Source organism: Idiotropiscis lumnitzeri, chromosome 1, assembly GCF_059441095.1.
Source record: "Idiotropiscis lumnitzeri isolate Australia: NSW breed Sydney's pygmy pipehorse chromosome 1, RoL_Ilum_1.0, whole genome shotgun sequence".
Taxonomy (NCBI): Eukaryota; Metazoa; Chordata; class Actinopteri; order Syngnathiformes; family Syngnathidae; genus Idiotropiscis; species Idiotropiscis lumnitzeri.
Window position 1 is genome coordinate 23,788,045 of NC_142391.1, and position 24,321 is coordinate 23,812,365.

Below are 24,321 nucleotides of genomic sequence, written 5' to 3' on the forward strand. Positions count from 1 at the left end.
ATAATAGGTGTGCGTGTAAAAAATACACCAGTACTAAAATTCACCCCCTAAAAGAAATGAAAATGAAATTAACGACGAATTAGTACAACATGTGGAGCTCGGCTGTCAACGTCACTGCGAGGAGGCAAGCGTTGTAATATTGCTTGCTTGGTCAGTTCTGTTTAAAAGGGCGACCAATCTCCACCATAATGCAAATGCTCATTTCTACTCTTGTCCCCTTCAACATCTGAAAATGTAAAAGATTTCAGTTTTTGGGGGAGGGGGTTTCCATATTTTGGATTTATGATCACCTCCACAAAATCAAAAAAACATTTTGGTGGGTGGGTTCGCAGCCGCCCTTAGTGACGGTTATGTCGCGATATTACCGACGATTAACTTCTTTCCTTGACAGGAACCTTTTTCTCTTAGAGCTGTGTCCTTCGTCGGACTCTTTCTGGTGAAGGACTAGTCGTTTGTTTAGGTCCCGACACTTCCGTACGGGAGGTGTTCTCGTCGTTTTCGACGCGTTAACTAATAATGTTGCCTTTACATTAATGACATTTTGTACACTATGGCCGAGGACGAGCTTGCTGCGTTCAGGGACCGTTGGAAACGTGAGTTATGGAGTTCAAAAGAGGAGCGGCGTCTCGTTCCCTCTCCATCTCCCGGTCAAGGCAGTACCGAAAACAAAGACCCGAGTGGAGGTAAAGGCGAGCTCGAGTCCGAGAGGAGTGGTGGCGTGGAAGAGCCCGGCTACGTATCTATCACCAGGGGCCTGCTGGGCGGCAGGACGAGCCCGCTTTTGGACAGGCTCGCGAAGGAAAGGTGCAAGCGGAAGTATCAGGATGAGAGCGACCCCTGCACGGAGTCCCTGAAGCATCCTCAGAAGGAAAAGCAGCTGGTGGATCAACTTATTCTGGACCTGGTATGGAGGCACTCTGAAACCACCTCCTCATTATAGACGCGAGTGAACTACACAGTGTTCACCCTCGTTTATTTTCTTTTTTGTTTTTACTTTTTAATGCAGAACGAGGCCAACGACATTCCCTTCTTTGACACGGACTTGCCGTATGAGTTAGCCCTGAAAATATTCCAATATCTCAACCGCACTGAGCTCGGCAGATGTGCACAGGTGAGTGACTTAAGACAAACAGCTATCCATCTGTTCGCACGCCATCGGTTGTGTAATCACTGTTAATTATCACAGTTAGTTTTCCTTTCATCGAACAATGAGTAGTTTTCAGTGTAAGATGAACCTCTGAAACTCTAAAAGCATCAAACGAAAAACTTAGTCAAATTTACACATGAATCGCACATTTCTAAAGGGCTAACCAAATCAATTTCAGAGGGCCTTCACTAAGTGCATACAGCGGTTGATCCCGTACATGGCGCTACGGCGCCTTATTAAATGCTCCTTTTCTCCTGTGTTTACATTTGTTTCTCACCAGGTCGCAGCAGGTCTCTGCTTGCTTGTTAGTGCACATCTGATGTCAATTCATCAAAATCATTTATTTCATGTTAAAAAATATCACTTGAAGAGGGAGATTGTATCTTTCTAACAAAACGAAGCGCATTTGTGTCATATATGATCAAAAGTGTCTGATTGGCCCGACGGTAAAATATTAGAACATTTTTACCCTCAATTTCCCCACATTAGAACTTAAAAAAAGTATCATTAAACCTGTGTTCACACTGCCGAGCAATTTTGTTCTCTTGCTATCTATCTGAGTTTTTGTTTTCCCAAGTCATTGTGAACCGTGAAATTCTGATTCTTTTCAAATCTGACCCATGGAAGTAAATTGTCAATATATTCGATGAGCTTGCATTCTGGATGCTCAGGTCACACTCATTCGACCAATACATCACCGAAAGGTGACAAAAATCACAATTGTTTGAGAAAATTGACCGTGTCAAAAGCAATGGTCAGTGGTCACCAAGGTTATTGTAGTTAAATGGTCTAATATCGACCCATTCATTAGTCTGACTCTACTGTCAAAATCCAAATGCTGCACATGTGTTTCTGTCGACAGGTGAGCAAGGCGTGGCGAGCACTGGCCGAGGACGGCGTGCTCTGGTTCAGACTGTGCGTGGCGGAGGGCCACGGGCACGCCACCGCTATCTCCGACTCGCCCTGCTGGAAGGCGGCGCTGCGAGACCGCCGCAACGCGGCCGCTAACGTCCGAGCCAACTGGAAGGTGAGCGGCTGCATTTTTCAACATGACGTCACGTGGCAAACACTGATGCCAATCTCAGATGGCACCATTTGGCACAACAAAGCAAACCATGCATGACGTTTGAGAAAATCTTACAAGTTAGAATGGGTGAAGTGTTGCATTAAAGGGGAAGTCAACCCAAAACTATTATTTGCAATGAAACTTTCTTTGCGCCTTCACTAATCTAAACATGACATTCTGATTAATGAAAATTACATCACAGTTGCTCAAGGTTCAGCTAACGACCAATCGTGGATCAATTTCAGGAAACAGATGAGCTGTGATTGGTCATTACCTTAGCCCTGAGCAACTATGATGTCATTTTCAGTCAACTTATATTGACAAAATGGCCGCCCGAGAGATGACTGAAAGCGGGTGGATTTTCCTGGTCAACTCAGATTCCGCAAACACAAAATTAATCCGAATGCCTTGTTTCGACTCGTGGGCTTGCATAGAACATATTCTTGCCAAGATGTTTTTTGCAGTTGACTTTCCCTTTAAGAAAGATTAATAAAGTTTTTGGTGTTTTTTTTTCTCATCATTTGTTCACTACTTTTGCTCCACATGCAGAATCGGGTCGGCTGCATCAGTCAGCTGCAGTTTGAGCTGGGAAAGGTGCTGTGCGACGTCAGCTCCTCTGACAACTACGTCCTGGCAGGGTGAGGATCACAAATCATACCACTTTGTAATCCAAAGAAATTACATTTAAAAATTGTACAAAACAACAGCCTTTTTCTAAAATAAGTCAAATAAGTTGCCTTGGGGCGTTTCTCCAAAAATACGTTGCCCTCCATAATTATTGACACCCCTGGTTAAAATCTGTTCTTTAGCTTGTAGTAAAATCTTTTTTTATCCTTAAAATAATATAGGACCAACATTATAAAAAAGAGAAAAATAACATTTTTAATTCAAGTGAGTTTTTTCGGAGGGGAAAAAAATCCCACATTAAGAAATCATTCTTACATGAATTTCTGTTTGCCAGAAGTATAAGCAGGCCTGATATGAATACTTTGCACAAGCCCGTTTTGCCAACAAAACAGCATCTCATCTTCTGCTAGAATGTTTCACAATCTCTTGAAAATCATCCAGCCACCTGGCTCCTCACCTCTGCTCACTCCCCTTTTGCTCCCTCCACAGGCACGTTTCTAATGGGGTTGACGACTAGGGATTGACATGGCCAAGGGAGGAGCTTGATTTTGTCTGAATGTGTCTGAATGCATTTGTAATAAAAAAAAAAAAAGACTTCATTAAATGGCTTTTAACACATCTTAACCAGATGTGCCAATAATTATGGGGGACACCCATTTTTTTTCTTAAAAAGAACTTTTGGGAATGGGAAATGTTTAAGATTTTCTCCCCCCCAAAAAACAAAAGCAAATGATAAAACATTTTAAAAGGGATTTATTATCCTGAAAATCTCACTTCTCAAAAATATTTCTGCCGCCCGTCAGGTACTCGTCGGGGGATGTCAGGCTGTGGAACACGTTGCACTGGGACCTACCGTCGTCCCACCTCAAGTCCAACTGGCTGTCGGTTCTCTCCGAGCCCAGGCCACCCGTCGCTCTTGTGCGGGTTGCCGGTAATGTAGCGGCGGCTGCCTACAGTGACGGTAAGCTAAGCAGCCCCGACTTCCTTCGCTGTAAATAAAGATGAGCTGCTTTCTTTTTTCTTCTCTTACAGCTTTTCTAGTCTTCCAAGTTGATTCTGGCAAATACTCTTGTGGGTTTTGAAAAAGCTTATTATTATTAATAAAATTAAAAACATATTTGAGGTTTTTAAGTATATGGCAGTTATTTCAATTTCATTTTTCTAACAATTAATAAACACCGTTACTCTTTTTTTAATTTAAAACAATGGAAAAATAGCAGCAGGAAATTTTAAATGATTTTTTCTTTAATTTCTGGAGTTTTAAACTTTAAACGGTCACTTTGACTCGTAACATGAAATAAATTAATTTAATGGTTTTTAATTTTTAAAATATTACAAGAATAAAATGCTGAAATCTTAGTGTTTTTTAATTTATTTTTACATAATTTCAAAATTAATTAAATATATAAATGTTTTATTTAAATTAAAAACAGGTCATTTTTGAGTATTTATGTAATTATAATTGCTATTATTGTTGTGACGATTATTACAGTATTATATTTATATATTAGGATTGTTATTGTTTTTATACTTGTGAAATGCACTATACAAACAAAGTTTTATTGTATTTAAAAAGGTTTGTCTGAGCCTTAAAAAAAATCATTTCAAATAATGTTTTAAAAATATTTTCCTGTTTTTTTTTCAAATGTAATTTCTTATTTATTTAAATGCATTCAATTCTTGTTCAAAAGAGGTCAGGTTGCTTGCCTGTTAACTTCAGATGGAGCTTGACCTTGACTTACGTTGCAGGTTGTGTGGATGTGTGGAGTACGCAGACGGGCGGCGAGCCCATTTACCACCACCAGACGGCGGGAATCCACTGCGCTATGGCGCTGAGCCAGGACGGCTCCGTCCTTGCTTCCGCCGCCCACTCGGACGTCCGACTGGACGGAACTGACGACAGAGGAGCGTGGAGGATGCTTGCCGTGACTCGCCTCCCTAAACCCGTTCGTTATTAAAAAAACAAAAACAACACACTCACCCAAAAAATATTTTGTCTCACATGAGTGAGCTTGCCTGTCTCTTAGGTTCACAGTTTGGTGTTGGCGCCCGGCAGCACGGGGCGGCGGCGCCGGCGTGCACTGACCGCAGTGGCAGCCGGCGAATCGGTCTACTTGTTGGACGAGGAGGAAGAGGCCAGGAGCCTGCACTCTGTGTACGGACATCCTGTCACCTGCCTGGAAGCCTCCGAGCATCGAGTTGCGTTTGGTGTGAAGCGTGTTGGCTGGGCCATGCATGACGCAGGCAACAAGGTGAGCCCGATGGGCGGGGTTTGTAAATGTGAAAAACAATGAGAGTGAAAGAAAAAGAAGAAGAAAAGTGCAAAAGAAAAAATCATGAGCAAAAAGAAGTTAACCCTTGATTGGCAGGGTTCCAGACTGCCCCTAAAATATTCAAGACCAATATACTCTAGGGAGGAAAAAGAGAAAAGTAAAATAATAAAAAAGATGATAATGTCTATTTTGTTTCCTCTCTTAATAGTTTAACAATATTCCTGTAAATTTGGATGTATTTTTCCTACAATATTACAACTTTTCTCTCATCCAAAACTCAACAAGAAAAGCAAATACAAAATTTAATCAGCAACACCAGGCTCTTTTTTTTCTTCTTGGAGTTGCCGTCTTTGTTTTCCGAACGTGTCCTAGATGTCTGCACGTGCGGGTATATAATAAAAGCTCTCCTGGCCCAAATAAGCAACACACTCGCACTGCGCTGGCTCCCTCGAGGTTTACGTCATTCCTCTTTAATTCTCTCCTGCTTAGCGTTTTTATTTCTGTCCCGCCTCCGTCCACCCGTCTGTTGTCTTTTTCACATTTTAATGATTTCATTAGAAAAGTCAATTTTGCTGGACTCTGTCCCGCACTTCCCATTTGCCTGTGTGTGAAAACATAGCGCTGCTAATTGTCTGCTTCAACGGGCTTCCGATGGGATTATGTGCTGGCGGAACTGTTTTAAGTCACATTTGACTATTCCAAACATGTTATTCAAGTATAGAAAACTGAAGTGAGACATAATGTCACCAAACACAAATGCATGTGTGCTGCCCCAGATTCACGTCTACAGCTTGGAGACAGGCAAGGCGGTGGCGTGTGTCGGTGACTCGCCAGGCGACTTCACCTGCATTCACCTCGATGACGGCAATGCGCCACACTTGTTGGTGTGCGGGAACAAAGACAGGAGGTGGGTTACACACACACACACACACACACACCCACACCCCCCACACACACACCCCCACCCACACGCGTCACTCACAGCTCTCCTGCAGGACACGTAGAGACAGAGCGCTTGGTTGGACGTAATAGCTTGTTTTACAGGGATAAAACAAACTTGAAAGATGCTCTAAATAAGACTGCATTGCCTGATAGAAAGAAGCCTCCTCACTTTACGGCATCGTCAAAGAGTTAAGAGAGCTTCAGAGGGTTACGGACAGGTTAGCAATTGTGACATGTCCAAATATATATTTCTATAACAATTTGAGAAAAATTAAATGCATGTTCTTTTTTTTAAATGCATTGCAGAGGAATTGGATTGGGACTCTGTTTCGGCAGATACTTAAAACGGAAGACTCTGGTGTCAAAAACGCACGATAGGGACATAGGGAAAAAAGTTGAGTTTAATAGAACCACACAATCAGAAGCACACAACACATTAAGAACAAAAACACATACATGAAATCACAAAAATGACCAAAAACGCACAAATGAACATGCACAACACACAAAAAAAACTGCTAAAATGCAAACAATACATACAAAATTTGAATCTGAATTTTCCAGCCCATAAACCTCGCTAAAGTCGGCTGGTAACAAGGCCTGATTAGAATTTCAGTCGCCTTTGTGATTAAAATTAATTTGGCCTCCTTTTACGTTGAGCTTTTTGCTCGATTGATGATCTGTCAGCCAATCAGAGGTCAGCGAGCACTACGGCGCCCCTGGGACGTTCAGGTCCATCTGTTGACGCTGCGCCTTCATTACAGCACATTAGCATGCTAGCGTAATCATTTTGGCTTTTTTTTTTTCTTTCCAACTACAAAACGTCCAACGCAGCCAGCATCAAATGTCCACCCGTCCTCGACTTTCACTCCTCTCCTATTTTCTTTCATTTAAAAAGGTAATTGTATCTGATGACAGTGATCAGCAGCGAACATATTTGCTCCATCGAACACGTGTGTGACAATAGCCAATAAGAGACGACCCTTTCCTGCGCCACTTTGGGTCGTGCTGCGTGGTGCAGAAACGATCTGTCTCAGATTGTCCCATTTTTTTATTTGCTTTATTTTCTGTCAAACTCAAAAATAGGACATTTGTTGAGGATGTTTGCCGGCATTCACAGCGCTGTTCCGACGTGTGTGGTTCCTCTTCGCTTTTCATCTCCTTTTGGAGCCTCTTGCAAGGTAGCCAACGTTGCCCTCTGGTGGTTGGCTTTGGATATTGCACCCTTTTACACTATTATATTGTCCCCTTCATTTGGTTATTTTCTACTTTTCTGATCGTGATGCAATGTTGAGTTAAAGTTGTTTTATATTTTTCATCGTCTTTATCATATTTGTCTTCACAGTATTTCTTGTTTTTTTTCCATTATTTTTCTGTGCAGTTGCTTTAAACCTAGAAGTCTAAAAATCATTTTCAAAACATTGTGACAAGATTGAGCAATCTGAAAAAAAATGTAACGTGATCATTATTTAAAGCCTTATCACCCTGTTCTAGGTCAAATAAAGTAATACTACTCATAGCAATATTTCATGTGGACCAGTCGCATTTAGGTCTACCTCTGGAATTTACTAAATGAATACATTTCAGAATTGTTGCTCCCTTTGTTTTAAAATCAACTCGTTTACAGCTGCATAACTACCGCAATGTCATTGCTGGTGTTGTTAGCCCATATATGCCGTTTCCTCATTACGTGTAAGCATTAAGCTTGCATGGTTTGGTTGAATACGCAAAGTGTATTCCTTTGTTTGGCCTCCAGTTTAACAAATCATTCACAGTCTTCAACAACATGGCAAAAAATGGCCTCCATTCTTTCATGTTTGAAAAGTTATTTCCACTTGGCGACTAATGCGGTGCAGCATCTGCTTTGTGAATTTGTCCTGTTTGACTTGATAAGTTCAGATTGTGTGCGCGTGCGTGCGTGTGTGCGTGCGTGTGTGTGGGGGTGGGTGGGCGTGTGTGTGTGTGTGTGTACATGTAGCAAAGAAAGAGTTCTTTGACAAAGTGTCAAGTGTGTCCTCTGCTAAGATGTCGCTGGACTGTAGATCAACGACTGTCATTGTTGCGGCGATAGAAATTTAGCCGCTTGAAACGTGACGCCTACGCATGGTGGAGCCACATTCCGTTCGCTTACGTTCCCAGTTTGAATGTCAGACCACTGCCAAGGCTGAGCAGTCATAAAAAGATGTCCGCCTGGTTCCTTGAGTGTTGGAATTCAGTTGTTTTTTTTTTCTCCCCTAAGCTCATGTTTTTCAGCTAAGAATTTTGTATTTTTCTCTTGTGCCTCAATGGGGAGGTCCTCTTGCAAAAAAAAAATGGACATCCGTTTCAGTTCTCCACACGTTATGCGAGATCCAGATTTCACAGGAGCAGAACGAAATGAAACCAAGAGACTTTGGGGAGTTGAGACAGAGCCCATAAAAAAACAATTTTCAAAACCATGACAAAGTTGAACGGCTTCAGATCATTCTTCGATTTTCACAACAAATAAAAATGACAGCCCAAAACACAGTGTCAGAAACTCTTTCCAAGCACGACTAGCAAAAATCACACAAAAAAAATCAACTAAATTCTTGCCAAGGACAAAAATCCTTGAGTGTTGACAAATAAAGAATAATAAAATATATAAAAATTATTATATTTGACAAGAGCTGCAGATTTTCTTAAAAGATAGGTTATTTTCTCTTCTTTAACCGTAAATCAATTGGAGAATATTTACTGCTGAGAGGCTGAAATTCAGATGATTTGGATCATTTGAATTCCAACGAGGTATAGAAACAATAAAACGATTATCAAAAATGGTTCTATTGCTCCTGATCCGATCTCATAATTGGAATTCGGGCTCGATCACGTGACTTTCAGTTGGTCGTACCCGATGAAAAAGATCGCAAGATTGCATTTTTTTAAAATTTCTAATGGCAAGAATAAATTATTTTAGTTATTTCCTTGATTTGAACCACTGCTGACTTACAGCCTTCTAAAAGGTCTCGTCTTGGGATACCTTTGTTTAAAAAACGATAGAAGATAATTGCGACAATTAAATGAAATGCGTTCGGGATATCTGCAAAAATAATGATCCTTTATTTGGAAAAATATTGGAATCAGGCTCTAGATTCGGACTTTCTCAATACAACTGCATGTTTTTGCATTTGTGTGTTTTGTTTCCAGGGTGCGCGTGTTGGATCTGCGCTCGGGCACATGCGTGTCATCCTTGTACGCGCACCAGTTGGGCGTGACGTCGGTGCGCGCCGACGACTGGAAAGTGGTGAGCGGCGGTGGCGAGGGCCTGGTGTGTGTGTGGGAGATGAGGATGGGGAGCAAGCTGTGGGAGATGCACAACAGGTGAGAGCGCCGAGCTCCGATTGGGCGTCAACTTCGGACTTAGCGAGGCACTATGGTGGGTGTGCGCAGACATCCCGTGAGACACGTGCGCTTGGACAGCCGCACGCTGCTGACGGCCAACATCCCAGACGACAAGACGCCGCGGGGAGCGTGCATCACCGACGACGACCTGACGGCTCACCGCAGGTATCGGCGCGACCGCTGGAGGGTTTTGATTTCCTGGCCTCTCTGGTTCGAAGTATTCAAAGTACATGCTTTTGCTATTAATTTCACATGTTTGTGGCACTAAACGTTTGTCTATTTTTGCTTCCCTTTTCCCTCATATATATTTTGGGGCTACAATTTTGTTTTATTAGCAAATTCAAATTTTTTTTAATATCTTTAGAGGGTCTCAAGTCGGGTTTCTGGGATTCAGATTTCTTTTTGTTTATATAATATTTCATATTACTCCCACTTTACATCTTAAACTTTTTTTTTTTTTTTGTCTAAAAAGGGTCTTGTTCGTTCTAAGCAAGAAGAAAATGTGCCATTGAAAACGATCCCAACTCCAGTTTCCTTCTAGATCACTTTAAAATGTGAGTGTAGCTAAAACAAAAGTTCTTTCCAACATACTGTCGAACCACAGCGAGTAGCGAATTACAGTGTTTGTGTCACAATTCAGTTACTTCCAGAAAAAGGGGTTCAAGGGTCACCAACATGAGGCACATGGGCAGCGGGTGGCCCTCCAGGGCCACACGAGATCTTTTTGGCCAGTTCCTAACTCCGAACATGTTTTGTTCCCGTCCAGGCACAGAGGAGTCATCTGCCACTACGACTTCTCGGACGGCAGTGGCGGCGACAGCGGCGTCCTCCCCATCTGCAGGTCTGACTACGCCCAATCTGACGGCTACAACTACAACATTGCACTGGTTGTGCCCTACGACCGCCTCAGGTGAGTGCGGAACCTTCTCATCGGGCGTATGCGCACTTGGCGGACAATACATCAGCTTCGCCTGCCAGAATGTTACAATCAGGTGTGGTGATGACGCCACGCAATTGTGGAAACAAAAAAAAGTTTTGAAAATTATGATAAAAAAGTTAAATGAGCGTTTTTTTGTTTGTTTTAATTAGTTCTATCCAAAGTTCTGTATATTTTTATTTTTTGAATGCAAATAGGTTTTGAGCTAAATGCTAAAATATAAAATGTATTTTTTTTAAATGCATTTGGTTTGGATTTTTAAAACTTTTTATCCATTTACAGTAAAGATAAGTTACAAAAATGTACAATTTGTCACTCATTTGTTTTAATCATGGCTTGCCAACGCATTTCTTTTTCAATTTAAATATGTTCAAATAAAGGACGATGAATAATTCCAGAATTTCTAGTATAGGAAACAAACATTGAAATATTTCATTAAGATACCTTGGGCTTGCATTTTTCATAACTATTTATATTGATTTTGCCCAGAATAATTCATACAAAAAAAATCTGAAAATTTATTGGACCGCCACCATACATTCAAGAAAATTGATGATGATTATTGAGTTTTACGAAATCGAGTCCTCCTCTGTAATAGACATCTTTGTCTTAACAAACACAAAAATATGTTGTCAAGGGGTCCGTTAAAAAAAAGTTTGCCGAGGTCAGCATCTCCTGTGATTCTTTTCTGTCGGCCGACTTTCACTTTGCTCTTTTGAGTTTGCTTGGTTCAACTGAACACTTTTTTACTGCATGTAAGAAGTAAAAGCACTTGGAAGAAAAAAAGGCAGAAAACTTGCTCATATGTTCTCATTTTATTAGAAAACAGACATGATTATGAAATTGTTGATTAGTAAGCTTTAAGTTCATATTTGTAAATTTGTTTAAAAAAATGTCAACATTAAAATTGAGCCTTTTTTTTCTGCTACTCAATTACATTTCTAACCCAAAACTACATTTTTAATTGAAAAAGAAGACAAATGATGTCAGAGTTTGCGCAGCATTTCTGTCTGCTATTACTTGCGAAGGTGACAGGTTGAACCAGGGGGATAAACTATTTGCATGTGCAGTGATTTCCTGTGTGGTCAGTTTGGACCCCTTGGAAGGCTTGTGTTGCACCTTTGGGGGTTTCTCCACCGAGTCTGAGACAAATCAGCAAGAGGTCAAGAAGTGGCTTTTCCGCAGTGCATGGTGGTGGTGTCCACGTCCAAAAAGCGGATGTGCATCCGGGACTCCATCTCCAAACCCGCTAGAATCTGCCAGCCCGAAATGAAGACGTAAATATATTGACTGAAAATAACATTCATGAGCTGTCAAAATACAAACTCGGGGCCGTAAAGTTAGACCGAAAACTGAAGGATAAAGTAATGTAAGACTATCAAACATTTGGTCTGTAAGTCTTTGTGTGGAGGGACCAGAAACGATGTTATTTTCAAACCTGTTGAAAATGCTCAAAGGTAATCCCCTCGTAAAAGTCATCCGGCGCCTGAAAGGAAACCAACAAAGCCAAGTTTTAGAATCGCGCGTGTTCCCTATGACGTGTCGTTGGCATGTTGCGTGCGCTTACCATGTGCGGCGCGTTGATGCTGGCCACTTCCAACATGGCGGCGTCAGCGATGGCCTTGGCCGCCTGGTGCCCGATGGCGCCGCTTTTGGACAGCAGCTCCTCCACCACCAGCAGGGGAACAAATAATAATCCAAATTTATTTGATTTGGATTATCTTGCCCAAGATGAAGTCCGTTTAGTGCTCGCGTCAATCTTTAAAAATGTCAATAATTGAACTTTATTTTATTCAAATGACTGAATCCCTGGATGGGATCCCCTGGGATTATTGATGTTTTTAGTTTATATTTTTGCCTCGTTTTTGGATATTTAAAAGTGAATTATTTATAATTTTTTTCAATATTTTATGTATATTCAGTATTACAATGCAATAGTTTATTTTCCCATGTGTACAAACAAATTTGTTCACCCCACTTTTCAAATAAAAAAAAAAATCTGATTTGTAAAATGTAATGGTTAAAATGAGCATATCCTTCTACCAAAATGAAATATGAACTAAACATTGTACAAACAAACAAAAAATTCTTCTTTTGAACATACTGCAGATTAATTTATAATTATTGACCTTTTCTATAGTTTCTAAGTAACTGATCATATCAGGTTTGTTACTTGATTTTATTCATGGTCTTTATTTTTAAATTTGTATACCATTGAAGTTTCCATTTTGTTTAATAATGGAACTTCATTTTACAATCGCATTTTCTAACTTATTCTACTTTTTTATTCTTGATATTATTTCCACTTGTTTCATTATTAGACGAGATGATAGATTTCATTCATTTGAATGAATTTGATTTGATTGCATTGTTTGAAGGTGGGACAAAAGTCTTGCGACAGGCCCTGAAAGCAAAGCGGGCCGGTCCGTGGAAGCGCGTGGCTTACCTTCCTGTACTCGGCCAGCGTGATGATTCCGTCACTGTCCGTGTCGTGCATGTTGAACAAAACTGCAAATGCAAATTTTCTTTCTTTTCATCGTCATCGTCATCAAACAATGTCACAATCATCGATAAAGATTTTGTCTGTCTGGGCGACTTGAATTATTACAACAAATATGGCGTTCAAATAGAGCTTGTGAATTAATGAAAATAGAAAAAAGTAATGATGAGCTTTCAATAATTACATAGTCGTAAAATTATATGTACGTGCAATAGAATATATGGAATGGCGCTTTTGAATTAAAAAAAAAAAAGTAAGTTGGGTTAATTTGTATTTAATTTAAATAAATGTACCAAAAAAAATTCTGACCACCAATTACTTTTTTTTTTTAAGTATAAACGGCAAGGTTGGAATAATCAAGCTGATAGAAAATAATACGAAATAAAAGTGTGTAATATGAGGTTAAATGACTGTTTTCAATAACGACATGAAATAAAGTTCTCAAGGGTGCAACAACGGCCAAGCGAATGCTCATGCTCACAGCGTAGCTTTTGCTTCCTGGCGGCCTGCCGCTCCTCCTCGCCGCTCTTGTGCGCAGGCGGCCGGAAGTGACTCATGACCATCAGGAAGTGCTCCAAGTTGATCTCCTCCCATGAGCCCACCTGGTCCTGCCGCTGGTTCCTGCCCGGTGGGACCACGGAAACTAATCAACTAATGCAAAGCTTCACGCTTGATAACTCACAAATGTACAATTGCACTTTTTTTTTTTTTTTTTTAAACGATGTTGACGGAATATGAAGTTCAACAGTTATACTATTTTTGCAGAAGAGGGGTGCGCAAGGGACAAGGGTGTGTGGAGGTGCACCAATTTGGCCTTGATTTGCCTTTTTTTTTCTTCAGCTAAAATGTGATTTTATTGATTTTTATTTTTTATGATTGATGGGTGGGGCGTCAATTATTTGCAGGTGGCAGGGGGTGCGCCAACTGTGGGGATTTTTTGTCCCATCCAAATAGTATATATATTTTTTGGGGTTAAACATGAACCTTCCAAAATTCAATATTAACTCGGAACTGTACAATTAGGTTTTCTCCTTTTCACAGTTTTTTTTTTGTCTAATTATTTGTTTACAAAATAAGATTAATCATTTATTCAACGACAAATGAAAATTTCAACTCGAAATTGTTTCATTTGACTTTTTGCAGCTAACAAGGGTGTGTGGAGGTGCATCAGTTTGGCCTTGATTTTTCCTTTTTTTTCTACACCTAAAGTCAGATTATTATTATTGTTTTTTTTTTTACGATGGGTGGGACATCATTTCTTTGCAGGTGACAGGGGGTGCGCCAACTCTCAGGATTTTTTGTCCCATTTTGTTGGGGTGAAACATGAACATTCCAAAATTAAATAGTAGTTCACAAACTGGTTACATTTTTTTGTTTAATTGTAATTATTTGTTCACAAAATAACAAGATAATTAACTTTTCAGCTCAAAATTGTTTAATTTGACTGTTTTTACTGCTGACAATGGTGTGTGGAGGTGCACCAAGTTGGCCTTGATGTTTTTTTTTTTTTGTTTTTTGTTTTTTTCACCTAAAGCCTGACTCCCCCCGGGCTTCCCCCCCAAAAATGAAATCCATTTTGGGCACCATAGCAGTCTGCTCTTGTGTGCAGGGCTGACGAGCTAAACGTCTTGCGAATGTCCTTAGGTCTGTGCCAAACTATTTTGATGGGCTTTTTATGGCTCTGCTTTGGAAGGAATGTTTGCACTGAATGCGTGCAAAAGGGCAACTTGCCAGTGTTGCACTTTGCTGCTTTACTTGGCCAGGCTAAGCTAAACTACGCTATGCTATACTAAGCTCTGTTAAAAAATAGCCAAGCTAAATAAGATCAGTTGAAACGCGAGCGCAAGCCCAACTCCAAAGACTTCATGACAGAAGCATTTAGAAACCGCTCAAATTTATTTTTATAGTCTCGTTAATTTTATTTGAAAAATTTGCAACGTAAAGGAGGTGAAATGTTATGTTTAGATGACAGTCAATAGAAACGTTATCATGTTTTTAGGGTATTTTTAATACCATATATTAAAAATATAACCCAGTTCTGTATGTGCTTTTAAGTATTTAAGTTGAATATGAATCATAAGCCTTAAATATGTGATTACCATTATAATTCCAAAAGCCGTTATTAACTGGACTTAAAAATTTCAACATCAATACTATTCCATATAATAAATCCAGTAAAATATGAGTATCCCATACTCTGTTGTGTAGTCAGTGTTTTAATTTTATTTATAAATATTAATTAGTATCTCATTGTTATTATTATTGCGCCAAATAGTTGTTATTTGTGGAAGTAGTCTTAAACCCCAAAAATATACATATTAATATTTTAGTCAATCAAATAAAATTAGCAAAATAAATAAATTAAAAACTGACGTCTTAAATTATTTTAAATATATTCTAATTTTAAAGTGTCGTTCTTTTGAGTCCTCTATTATTAGTACTGTGTTGTACCGTGGTCATTCTTTTTTTTTTCTTTTTTTTTTTTAAACAGTATGAACACATCTTTTAACCTTCAAAGTTTAATAAAAGATATGAAATAATAATCACCACTATTATGATAGTCATTTTAAAAAGAATTGATAAAAATAAGTGAAACTATCTGGTCATGAAAAACAATATAACCTTAATAATGAAAATGGTAATAATGATGTTGCGGCTACTGCAATATTTGCTGACCTTTTATCAAAGAAGGCATCAATGATTTGCTTCTTGATGGGATTGTTGGCCAGTGCTGGAATGCTGTCCAAATTTGCTCTGCTGCAGTGCGACAACACAAACACACGCACACACAAACAGTTCCGTGTCTGTTTTAATGTGACCCTTTCCCACATTTCCAATATCTTAATCTCTCAAAATAGGAAAAGTTAAGAAGCCTTGGCAGAGGTCTTAACTGAACTGACCAGACTTTTTTTATTTAACGAGGAGGCTGTGTATTGATTTTTAAAGAGCATGAGGAGTGCATTGCGACATTTACAACAAGGTTTCTTGATAGGAAAGCGCTTGATGTTTTGAAAGAATTCCGAAGGATTTTTTCCCCCGAAAACTGAATTCAATTTTTTTTTATATATATAATAGAAAACATAAATTATTTATTCTTGGGTCCCCTTGGTCCTTTTGGTTTAAAGGAAAATTAAAAATGTTGATTTGCTTCTTTGATAATATTGGACCAAAAGCAACTTGATGTCTGTGCCGTAATTTTCCTTGGGTGTAGGCGAGGTGTGGGTTGTGTGAAAAATGGGACACAAAGGAACCTTTGTGTCACGTTAATCCGGAAATCGACTTGGAAATTTTGGTTGGATTGTTAACCAAAAGAAGCCAACAAAAAAGCCGACTGCGAGTGGCAAGTTAGCCAAGCCTTTGCTTAATGTTGCACGCGTCATTTTGAGTGGACAGATAGCCAAAGGAAAAAGTGTAACGGTTGCAAGTTAATTCCTGGATGCTTGCTGCCGTGATGTTTTGCAACTTTAATTGACTTGTGAATTGTACAACATAAAAAACAGAAAAAGTCAACATAAAAAAAATAATCAACTTAATCCATGAATTCTCGCTAACCTCTGCCCTTTTTTTTTCCACCCCCCAAAATGTTATTGGTTTCCAAATTGTACCACATAAAAGAAAATCTACAACCGTTAATCCTTTTGCTTTCGGAACTGTACAAGCTAAACAGAAAACAAAAACTCTTGCATTATGTCAATCCTTTGATATTTGCTGAACTGAGCTCACAAAAAATGTTTTGTATGATTTTTATTTATTTATTTTTTTTTTACATGAGGTGGGAAAAATTGTGGTTGAGTTCCGAACTGTACAACAAAGAAGACAAAAAAAAAAGACAAATGCAACAAAAAAGACAAAACAATTTACCCTTTCATGCTAGTTCCACCTTCGCGCAATAACACATTGGACATTTTATCTGGCAAATTTTGCGTTGTTTGTCAAACGTTAGCTCACCCACAACGCATTGTTTCGCTGCGCTAGTGGTGAGCTAGCCATACTGGGCTACCTTTTCAAAATAAAATAAAATTATTTTTCAAAGTAAGACTCTGGTTGACATTTTACCTTATAGTCTCCTTGTTTCCGCTGAGTTGGCGGAATCTTTTGTGGAGATTTTTGATCTGCTCTGTGGAAACTTCAACACAAACGCACGCACACACACACACACAGGCGGAACACACACACGCACACGCACACGCACACGCACCCCCACACACACACACACAAAAGTGGGTCATAAGTGAGAAATCAATTGCAGAAATGTCTATAAAAAAAGAAGATAAGGGCCAAGCAATGAGGAAGTGACATAAAAAGAAGTTTAAAGTGTCTGGAACTGTATAAACACTCACTGGACACAATATTAGGTACACCTACCACACAATCTAAAAATAATAATAATCTAAAGATGCAAAACTCATCAAAATACCATATGCACATTTTCATTAGTCGATTTCCTTATAATTAGAAGTATGTCTTTTAAATATTTACATAATTGTATGTATATATTTTTAAGTATCTTGCATGTTTAACAATTTCAATGAAAACAGAATAGAAAGTGTTCATTTAAATATGCATTTTTTTACCAATACAGTGACCATAATATTAAACGTTTATTTCCTTTTAAAAAAAAACACATTTATATGGTTAGTGTAAAATACATATATTTTAACTTTTTCAGTGTAAAATATTCCAAATGAAAACTGTCTTTACTGAGCAATGGTTATCAATATTAATTTACTAAAAAATATATATAAAATAATATAAATGTTTAGTGTTTCAATGAAAATCAAATACATATCTGCATTTTAATTTAAAAAAATAAAAAAATAACATTAGTAAAAATGAAAAAATATATTAAAATCTGTCAAATGAATGTGAAATAGGTGAAATTTTTTAAATCTGTCTTGACAGAATGAGAGCACTGTCAAGTAATGAGTCAAAGGTCATCAAATTTGGAATCCAAATTGCAAATGAAATCACAAGCCAGTCATGATTCACTAGTTAAGTTGATCAAGCAGCTTTCTTTTCCTTCCTAACTCAGGTCTTGTCTTACTTACATCCGCTCTTGTGTGCCAGCTCCTCGTAGTGTTGCTGCTGCTGCTGCTGGTCGGGACGCGCCTGCCAGTTTCCCATGGCCGCTCGCGGATTCTCTCGGTGGCCAAGTGAAGCCTGCTTCCCCGCCACGGCTCCCTCGCCAAGTCCCTCCCTTCCCTCCTTCAGGGTCCTAAGTCCATCCTCGACGAGATCATGGAAAACCCTTTTTAGCCTTCATTCCATCTCCTTCAGACCCATCTTAAAGGGATCATCCAGCCAGGATAGTCCATTTTTTCAAGAACAAGCTCGATTTATTTATTCTTTTTTTCAGGAAAATTATATTAGCTTGCATTTTCTATTCTATCAATTCGTTTTGGAGAAATCAATTCAAAACAATGGATTTGGAAAAACGCCTCCATTTAAGCTTGAAAAATTTCACGCCACAGCACCAAACAAAAATCTTACAAAAAGTGGATACATGTGTCAATAATATACTTGATATGTAATTTCGTTGTTCTGTCTGTCACTATGTCACTGTTATAGATAGAGATACAAATAGATATATTTTTATATATAAGTAAAAAAAAAATTTTTTAAATTAAGTGAACCCTGATAATTTCCAGCGGCAGGTCCCACGACACTCTAATGTGACCCGGCAAACTGGTTGAGAATCACTCAACACCTAGGGGCAATTTAGAGCATTCGAACAACCTGCCATGCATGTTTTTAGAATGTGGGAGGAAACTGGAGTAACTGCAGAAAATCCACGCAGGCACAGGGAGAACATGCAAACTCCTCACAGGAAGGCCGGAATCGATTCCACAACCTCTACGCTGTGAGGACATCATGGTAACCTGTAAATGTTTTTTTTTGTTTTATTAAATGTCTTCAAAATATCAGGTTTTGCAATAATTCAAAAGTAATTAAATGTATTCAAGTTGCATTACTTTAATATTATGGCATTTGGATTACATTACTATTTTTTCAACAGGTAACTAATGACTGTATATGCCCGTGGCCATCTGCCTTTTGAACTATTTACGTTCTCATTGTCGATAATAATTTTTGTCACAGAAGTAGTGATTTTTTTATTTGGAAATTCGCATTGAAAATTGTTACTTTCGGTTGGTGAGCTGTCTTCAGTGCACATTTCTGGTTTCATGTGGTTCACACAAAATGTAGCTTGTCGGCTTACGTACGTTGTCGGTACTAGATGTGATCGGAGTCCTTGCTGGTGACGTCATGCTCTATAATATATATTTTTGTAATCTATTTCTTTGTCTCCATGTTTGTCACCCCTGTTTGTTGTGTTTGTGTGAGATGAACTACTACGTACTGATTTAAAAAAAAGTACATTATTTACTGCTACTTTTGCGAAGATCATCCTTAGGTGTTCAGCGTGCCCACCGAAGACATCACGTCAATGTTCTGTTGCTTTGGGAATCAGACTGTGATTAATGGTCGGAGGGACAACATGGGCATGTTTCATTAAGAAATATTTCACAACATTATATTCATAGAATCTTGCAGCCCGAGTGAACCACGGCATTGTTGTCACTTGCAAGTTCGGCCGGAGAAACGTGAACGTTCCACTGCTGTTGCAGCAGCCGCTTCTCGGGGCATAGGAAGAAGAAGTGACGTCCGAGTTGCCGCACTCATGTGACAAGGCAAGGCAGTTTTTTAATTATTTTTTTATTTAGTGAATCAAAATATACAAATTGAACAGCCAAGGATAAAAAAAGGCGAAGAAATATATTTGCGAAATACGTGCTTGAAGCGTGACGTCATCAGCAGGCTCGCAGGCCACCGAACACATCTCGCAAGGCGATCACATCGAGAACCAACAACGGCTTGAGTTTGATATGGAGCCTTAGTAAACGTTTAGTTCCATTTCTATTCTGGCAGCCCCTCCCAAGAGGCGAAAAGTATGTAACTGATGTATGAGTATTTTTTTGTTTGATAATTGTGTGTTTTGAAAGGTGTTACAGCTCCTACGATGACGAGGCCACGAATGATTACACAGTTAAGGATAAATGTTGCTTAAATGATGAGACAAAAAAATTAGTAAATCCCATCCTTGTTCAAAACATTACCCCAAAATTTCATTTGAAACACCAAGTCTAATTTTAAAACCTTCCTTGAGTCAGTTGTGTTAAGAATGAGTTTGAATTGGAATTTTGTAACATCCCAGTGCATTTCAATGGGTGCCAATTGGGCACACATTTTTTTGCTATTTGCGGGACGTCCCAGTCCCTATCCCAACTATATGAATTTCTAAATCATTGTGGGGGGAAAAACCTGGACTTTAAATCATGAACAAACTGTATTTATTAACCTCTGACCAACTGAACAAAGTCAACAGAATGAATGCATTAAAATAAAAATCGACAAACTAGACACAGGGCATTTCAGTTTCTTTACTGATGGCAGCCATTTTACATTTTTCAAATCTTTCTTTTCCCCAAATTTGATGCCAATATTTTCCCTCTTACTGAAAATCAGCTCCAACGCTCAGTTATCGTGGACTTCTAAGAATCAGTATGGGCCCTGCAAAAAACAGACGTGTCTGTCTTCAACACTGCATTCTATCAAAGGACATGTGAAAAGCGAGGTTCCCCGCATTGGATCCACACGCATGCACGTTTGGCCACGTCATGCAAGTCCAAAGGTGGGAGCTTGCAAAATTCCTTCCATCATGCGTTTCTTAAAGGACTCATAGGACGAGTACAGTGGCAGGCGGAGTTCCAGAGCGCAAGTATTTGCCTCAGGGAAGATTCGGTTGCCCTCATGAAGAAACTTAATGCGGGGCTGTTGTGGGAATCCCAGCGGAGGGACCACCGAGGCTCCGGTTGCAAACTCCAAGACCTTCTCCAGGGTGACAGGGCTGCAATTTCCCTCTGGAACGTCCCAAAATGATGAGAGAAAGCAGTTCACAGGTCAGTTGGCAATACAAAAGCAAATGAGTCGCATCAGGTACAGTAAGTGCTCCACTTCCTTTCGTACATTGAATTGAAATGTTCATCTTGCAAATGAATATTGTAAAAAAAAAAAAGGTGGAAAAGTGGTTGATGACTTCACACAATTTGTCTCTTTTCATTCCATCAGTACCAAATGATGTCAAACGAAAGACTCCGAGGTTTGTGAGTCCTAGCCCCAATGGTTTCCGAGTTACGTCCAACTCAAAGTTTGGGTGCCACGCCCACTTTTGTGATCCGGGAATTTGGACCTTCTCGAAGAGGCTTGATGCCACTTGTTGCTGCTAAGGGTTGCCCTTTCACTTCTTATTCTGGGGAGCGTCTACTTTTTCACGCAGGGACAGGTATCTTGAAATGACCCCGCCCCCCACCCATTTACATCAAATCACCAATTAGAAAGTGCATTTTCCCGGGTTATCTTTGTCTGATATTTACATTTTTTTGATGATTGTGACCATTAAAGTGGGGAAGCAATGCAAACAAAGTTCAAATAATTTGAGCAAAGGCGGCAAATACTGTACTTGTGTAGCGTCCATGTTACGGAAAGGTGTACCTTCAACATCAATTAGCCAATCACGCCAAAAGCACAATGTTATGCTTTCTCTGCGTCGCTTGTTGCTGCCCTGCACGGAGAAGTCCACTTGGAACAAAGCACGCAGGTCCTTTGCCTGTACTGGAACCTCCTCACAGACAAACATATTGTAGAACACAGACGGATTCTTCCGCAGCTCCTCCAGCAAACCGAGGGTTTTAAACCCTTCAGCAAACCTAGAATAACAGGAGACAATAGTGTGTGACAATTCTCCTTTTTCGGACCAATAACGTAACGGGGAATCATTGACTCACTGATCCAGCGCAGTCACCAGCCTTCCATTCATAAAGAAGTCTGCAGCTGATTGGACAAGCGAGTCCTTCTCCTCCAGGCTGGACACATGTCTCAAGAGACCTAAAATGCTGAGACTATCAGCTGCCTCTCCAATGGCCTTATTCGCCCCTCGGACCGTCGTGGCTTCCTGGATCTGGAAAGCAAGTAAGATGGAGCATAAAAATTTGAGACGGATGCACAAAGAACTCCAGAAGGATGGAAGGAAGGAAACAAACCAAAGTACAACCAAAACACTCCGGCTCCTCAAAAATGCTGCAAGCGCTTCAGTCACTTTTTAAGCCAAATCTCGATTTTGCTTTTATTGACAATTTTAACCTATTTTACCGATTCTACACTTAAACCCCATCAGCCGATTTGCAGACTCGTCCCCATAAATGCGCAATAGATTTTTGCAAGTTTCTTTTCTGTGGGACCAAAGAGGGAAGTGGATTGGATTCACTAAACCATCCCACTGCTTACCTGGACTAAGTGTTGCCTGAAGGCGTGGTCGCCAACTTCATCCAGAGTGGCCGTGGGTGTCGACATCCCGCAGATTTGCAGGAACAGCCTTTTGGAGAAGAAATGAGGACCGACTCCGCCGTGGACCACGCACACGGCGATCATTGTGGCTACCCACGTGTACAGCTTAGTCTGCAAAGCTACATTGAAAGACACCAACAGTCAGCTGCTTCTCTGCTGTTTTGCTTTTCTTTGAATTGGGTTCCAAACATGGATTGAAGACAAGTCCTTCCGTACCGTGAGTGTCAAGAGACAACTGACGGGCATTTTCAGGTCCCTCAAAGATGTTTGACTGGTGGAGAGCTCTCATCAGCAGCCGAAGATACTCCCTTGTGGGGCCGCCTTGGTCAACGGCACCTTCGGCGTTGTCGTCTTGGTCCACAAAGACCACATCCAGTTTGGCGTCGGGTCTGAACGAGCTACGCTTGAACGCCCGCATGCTGCATTGCAAAACGTTCTCTCGGCACACGTTGATTTGGTTGCCTGGCGGACGGACGCTTTCGTGTATTTTGCTGGCCATTTTTTTCAAGACAGTCTTCAGATCAATCCTGCAGGAAAACAAGGTTGTGTATTTCATTCATGTGGCATACTTAAAACAATTTGACGCAACCGATAATACAACTCTAGCGAAACCTTATTAGACTTTTCCGTCCAAGTACCTAGTGTAGAAAATGACTTACTCATCCATGTGTTCCCCGAAGGGAAGTGTTGATACAGTCGACTGATGCAAGTGTGTCTCCTCTTGGCCATCGAGAATAATGATGGGTTGTTGGACAGTCGAGTGAGGGAGCTGATAAAGTGTCCTCATTTCTCGTGGCCGTGAGAGGTGAATGAACGATGGCTGGGGAGAGAGAGAGAGAGAGAGAGAGAGAGAGAGAGAGCATATTTCAATGTAGAATGAGAGAAATCTTTTGTCTTCCACGCTAAGGTCATACCAGTCGACTAAAAAAAAAACACACCCCACTTCCCAACCCCCCAAAAATGAAACAAAAATACGTAAAACAAACTTTTTTTTAAAATATTGAAAATACATGAATATGTGAACCAGCAGGAGGTGAGTTTGCTGGGGTCTGTTACCCCCCATCTTCATGTGGCGGCGAGCATTCCAGATCTGGACCGAGTCAAGGTCTCATGCTTACTTGCTATAAATCAAAGATGTTACGTGCTCATGGTCACGAGGCCTGTTTTTACCCCTCATGTACGCAGTCAGATTCAGTATCACGCTAGCTCCTGCTGTGATCACATGACCACAATGAGCCGATCTAAATTTGTTCAGTGGAAGAGCTTGGCGGAATTGATGACATGGAGGCCGATTCAAAATTTAGAAAACATTTTGGGATATAAAAGAATGCTTAACGAAAATCCAAATGATGTATGTCGCCCTACCATGGATCAAGTGGACACGCGTGTAGTTTTAGTGGCCAAAATGCATGCCAGTTGTGAGTGATCAAGCTGCCGCAACTTGAAATTCAATTTCCACACTCTCCAGTACACAGATATTGTCATGCGTTGTAAGATTCATCAAAATATCAAATATGCACCTGAATGGAATAAAGGTCGAGAATGACTGGCGGAGTGTCTCTCATGACTTACGTGCAAGAGAGGGGCTCGCGGTATGATGTAAATTCTGCTTTTGCCAATGACTATTTTTAGGTGCTTCACAGAAGTCACTGGATAGATCTGGATCCGGCGCCCTTTGCCCGCCCTGGCCAAATGAAAGCCGACCAGATTCAGAGTCATGTCCGGGTAGCTTTGGCAAACAAAAGTGTTGAGCTCAGATAAAGTCCAGCTCAACATGATTTTCGATTTTGGGTATTCGGATGACTCGTGCGAAGGTTTTCCTACAAACGAGAAGGCAATTGTTAGTTGAATGGGTTTCTGTTGTTCCTCAATAATACATCTTTCTAGCAAGTTGGCTTGGACTCGTTAAGGATTTTGCCCGCCAAGGAATACAAACAATAAAAACACAGATTTTAGCAAGATTGTGGAAGTTAATGAACATGACTTGTGTTCATGACCCCCCATTGTGGTGGTCCATATCTGACCCGCACGCCTTGTGTTTGACCGCAAGTTTGAATTGAGTCA

General features: G+C 40.1%; 3 protein-coding genes across 5 annotated transcripts; 1 reads left to right on the forward strand and 2 right to left on the reverse strand.

The window, feature by feature from the left end:
• The first annotated feature begins 343 nt into the window (after positions 1-343).
• Positions 344-20,199, forward strand: fbxw8 (F-box and WD repeat domain containing 8). 2 transcript variants are annotated; one of them, XM_088290618.1, is made up of 12 exons: positions 344-904; positions 1,007-1,111; positions 2,010-2,174; positions 2,763-2,851; positions 3,644-3,801; positions 4,590-4,786; positions 4,868-5,092; positions 5,890-6,020; positions 9,221-9,394; positions 9,464-9,580; positions 10,182-10,325; positions 17,920-20,199. In XM_088290618.1, exons 1-12 carry the CDS (start codon positions 551-553, stop codon positions 17,927-17,929), a joined length of 1,869 nt encoding a protein of 622 aa, XP_088146744.1. In that variant the 5' UTR covers positions 344-550; the 3' UTR covers positions 17,930-20,199. The 2 variants fall into 2 exon arrangements, with proteins under 2 accessions (XP_088146744.1, XP_088146755.1); XM_088290629.1 differs by lacking the exon at positions 17,920-20,199 and having other exon boundaries at positions 10,182-10,329.
• Positions 11,159-17,991, reverse strand: tesca (tescalcin a). Of its 2 annotated transcripts, none has more exons than XM_088290654.1 (8): positions 17,901-17,991; positions 16,909-16,978; positions 15,529-15,606; positions 13,334-13,473; positions 12,797-12,860; positions 11,920-12,025; positions 11,791-11,838; positions 11,159-11,608 (listed from the first exon to the last, which is right to left on the reverse strand). In XM_088290654.1, exons 1-8 carry the CDS (start codon positions 17,974-17,976, stop codon positions 11,516-11,518), a joined length of 675 nt encoding a protein of 224 aa, XP_088146780.1. In that variant the 5' UTR covers positions 17,977-17,991; the 3' UTR covers positions 11,159-11,515. The 2 variants fall into 2 exon arrangements, with proteins under 2 accessions (XP_088146780.1, XP_088146771.1); XM_088290645.1 differs by having other exon boundaries at positions 15,529-15,609.
• Positions 20,200-20,529: 330 nt separating the features above from the next.
• LOC148343858 (G2/M phase-specific E3 ubiquitin-protein ligase) lies at positions 20,530-23,976 on the reverse strand. The gene is made up of 6 exons (XM_088303496.1): positions 23,874-23,976; positions 22,474-22,719; positions 22,198-22,376; positions 21,699-21,871; positions 21,406-21,620; positions 20,530-20,774 (listed from the first exon to the last, which is right to left on the reverse strand). The coding sequence occupies exons 1-6, from the start codon at positions 23,974-23,976 to the stop codon at positions 20,530-20,532; spliced, it is 1,161 nt and encodes a 386-aa protein (XP_088159622.1).
• Positions 23,977-24,321: the final 345 nt, after the last annotated feature.

What these genes read in the sequence shown, in the direction of transcription:
- fbxw8 (XM_088290618.1), top strand. Translation starts at nt 551, where the DNA reads ATGGCCGAGGACGAGCTTGCTGCGTTCAGGGACCGTTGGAAACGTGAG. An exon ending in GACAACTACGTCCTGGCAGG is followed by an intron (nt 2,852 to 3,643) that starts GTGAGGATCACA and finishes GCCGCCCGTCAG; the next exon opens with GTACTCGTCGGGGGATGTCA. An exon ending in TGACTCGCCTCCCTAAACCC is followed by an intron (nt 4,787 to 4,867) that starts GTTCGTTATTAA and finishes CCTGTCTCTTAG; the next exon opens with GTTCACAGTTTGGTGTTGGC.
- tesca (XM_088290645.1), bottom strand. Translation starts at nt 17,976, where the DNA reads ATGGGAAACTGGCAGGCGCGTCCCGACCAGCAGCAGCAGCAGCAACAC. An exon ending in GCTGGCACACAAGAGCGGAT is followed by an intron (nt 16,979 to 17,900) that starts GTAAGTAAGACA and finishes TTTGTGTTGAAG; the next exon opens with TTTCCACAGAGCAGATCAAA. An exon ending in CTGGCCGAGTACAGGAAGGT is followed by an intron (nt 12,026 to 12,796) that starts AAGCCACGCGCT and finishes TCCCCTGCTGGT; the next exon opens with GGTGGAGGAGCTGCTGTCCA.
- LOC148343858 (XM_088303496.1), bottom strand. Translation starts at nt 23,976, where the DNA reads ATGACTCTGAATCTGGTCGGCTTTCATTTGGCCAGGGCGGGCAAAGGG. An exon ending in TCAGGCAACACTTAGTCCAG is followed by an intron (nt 21,872 to 22,197) that starts GTAAGCAGTGGG and finishes CTTGCTTTCCAG; the next exon opens with ATCCAGGAAGCCACGACGGT. An exon ending in CTGGTGACTGCGCTGGATCA is followed by an intron (nt 21,621 to 21,698) that starts GTGAGTCAATGA and finishes CTGTTATTCTAG; the next exon opens with GTTTGCTGAAGGGTTTAAAA.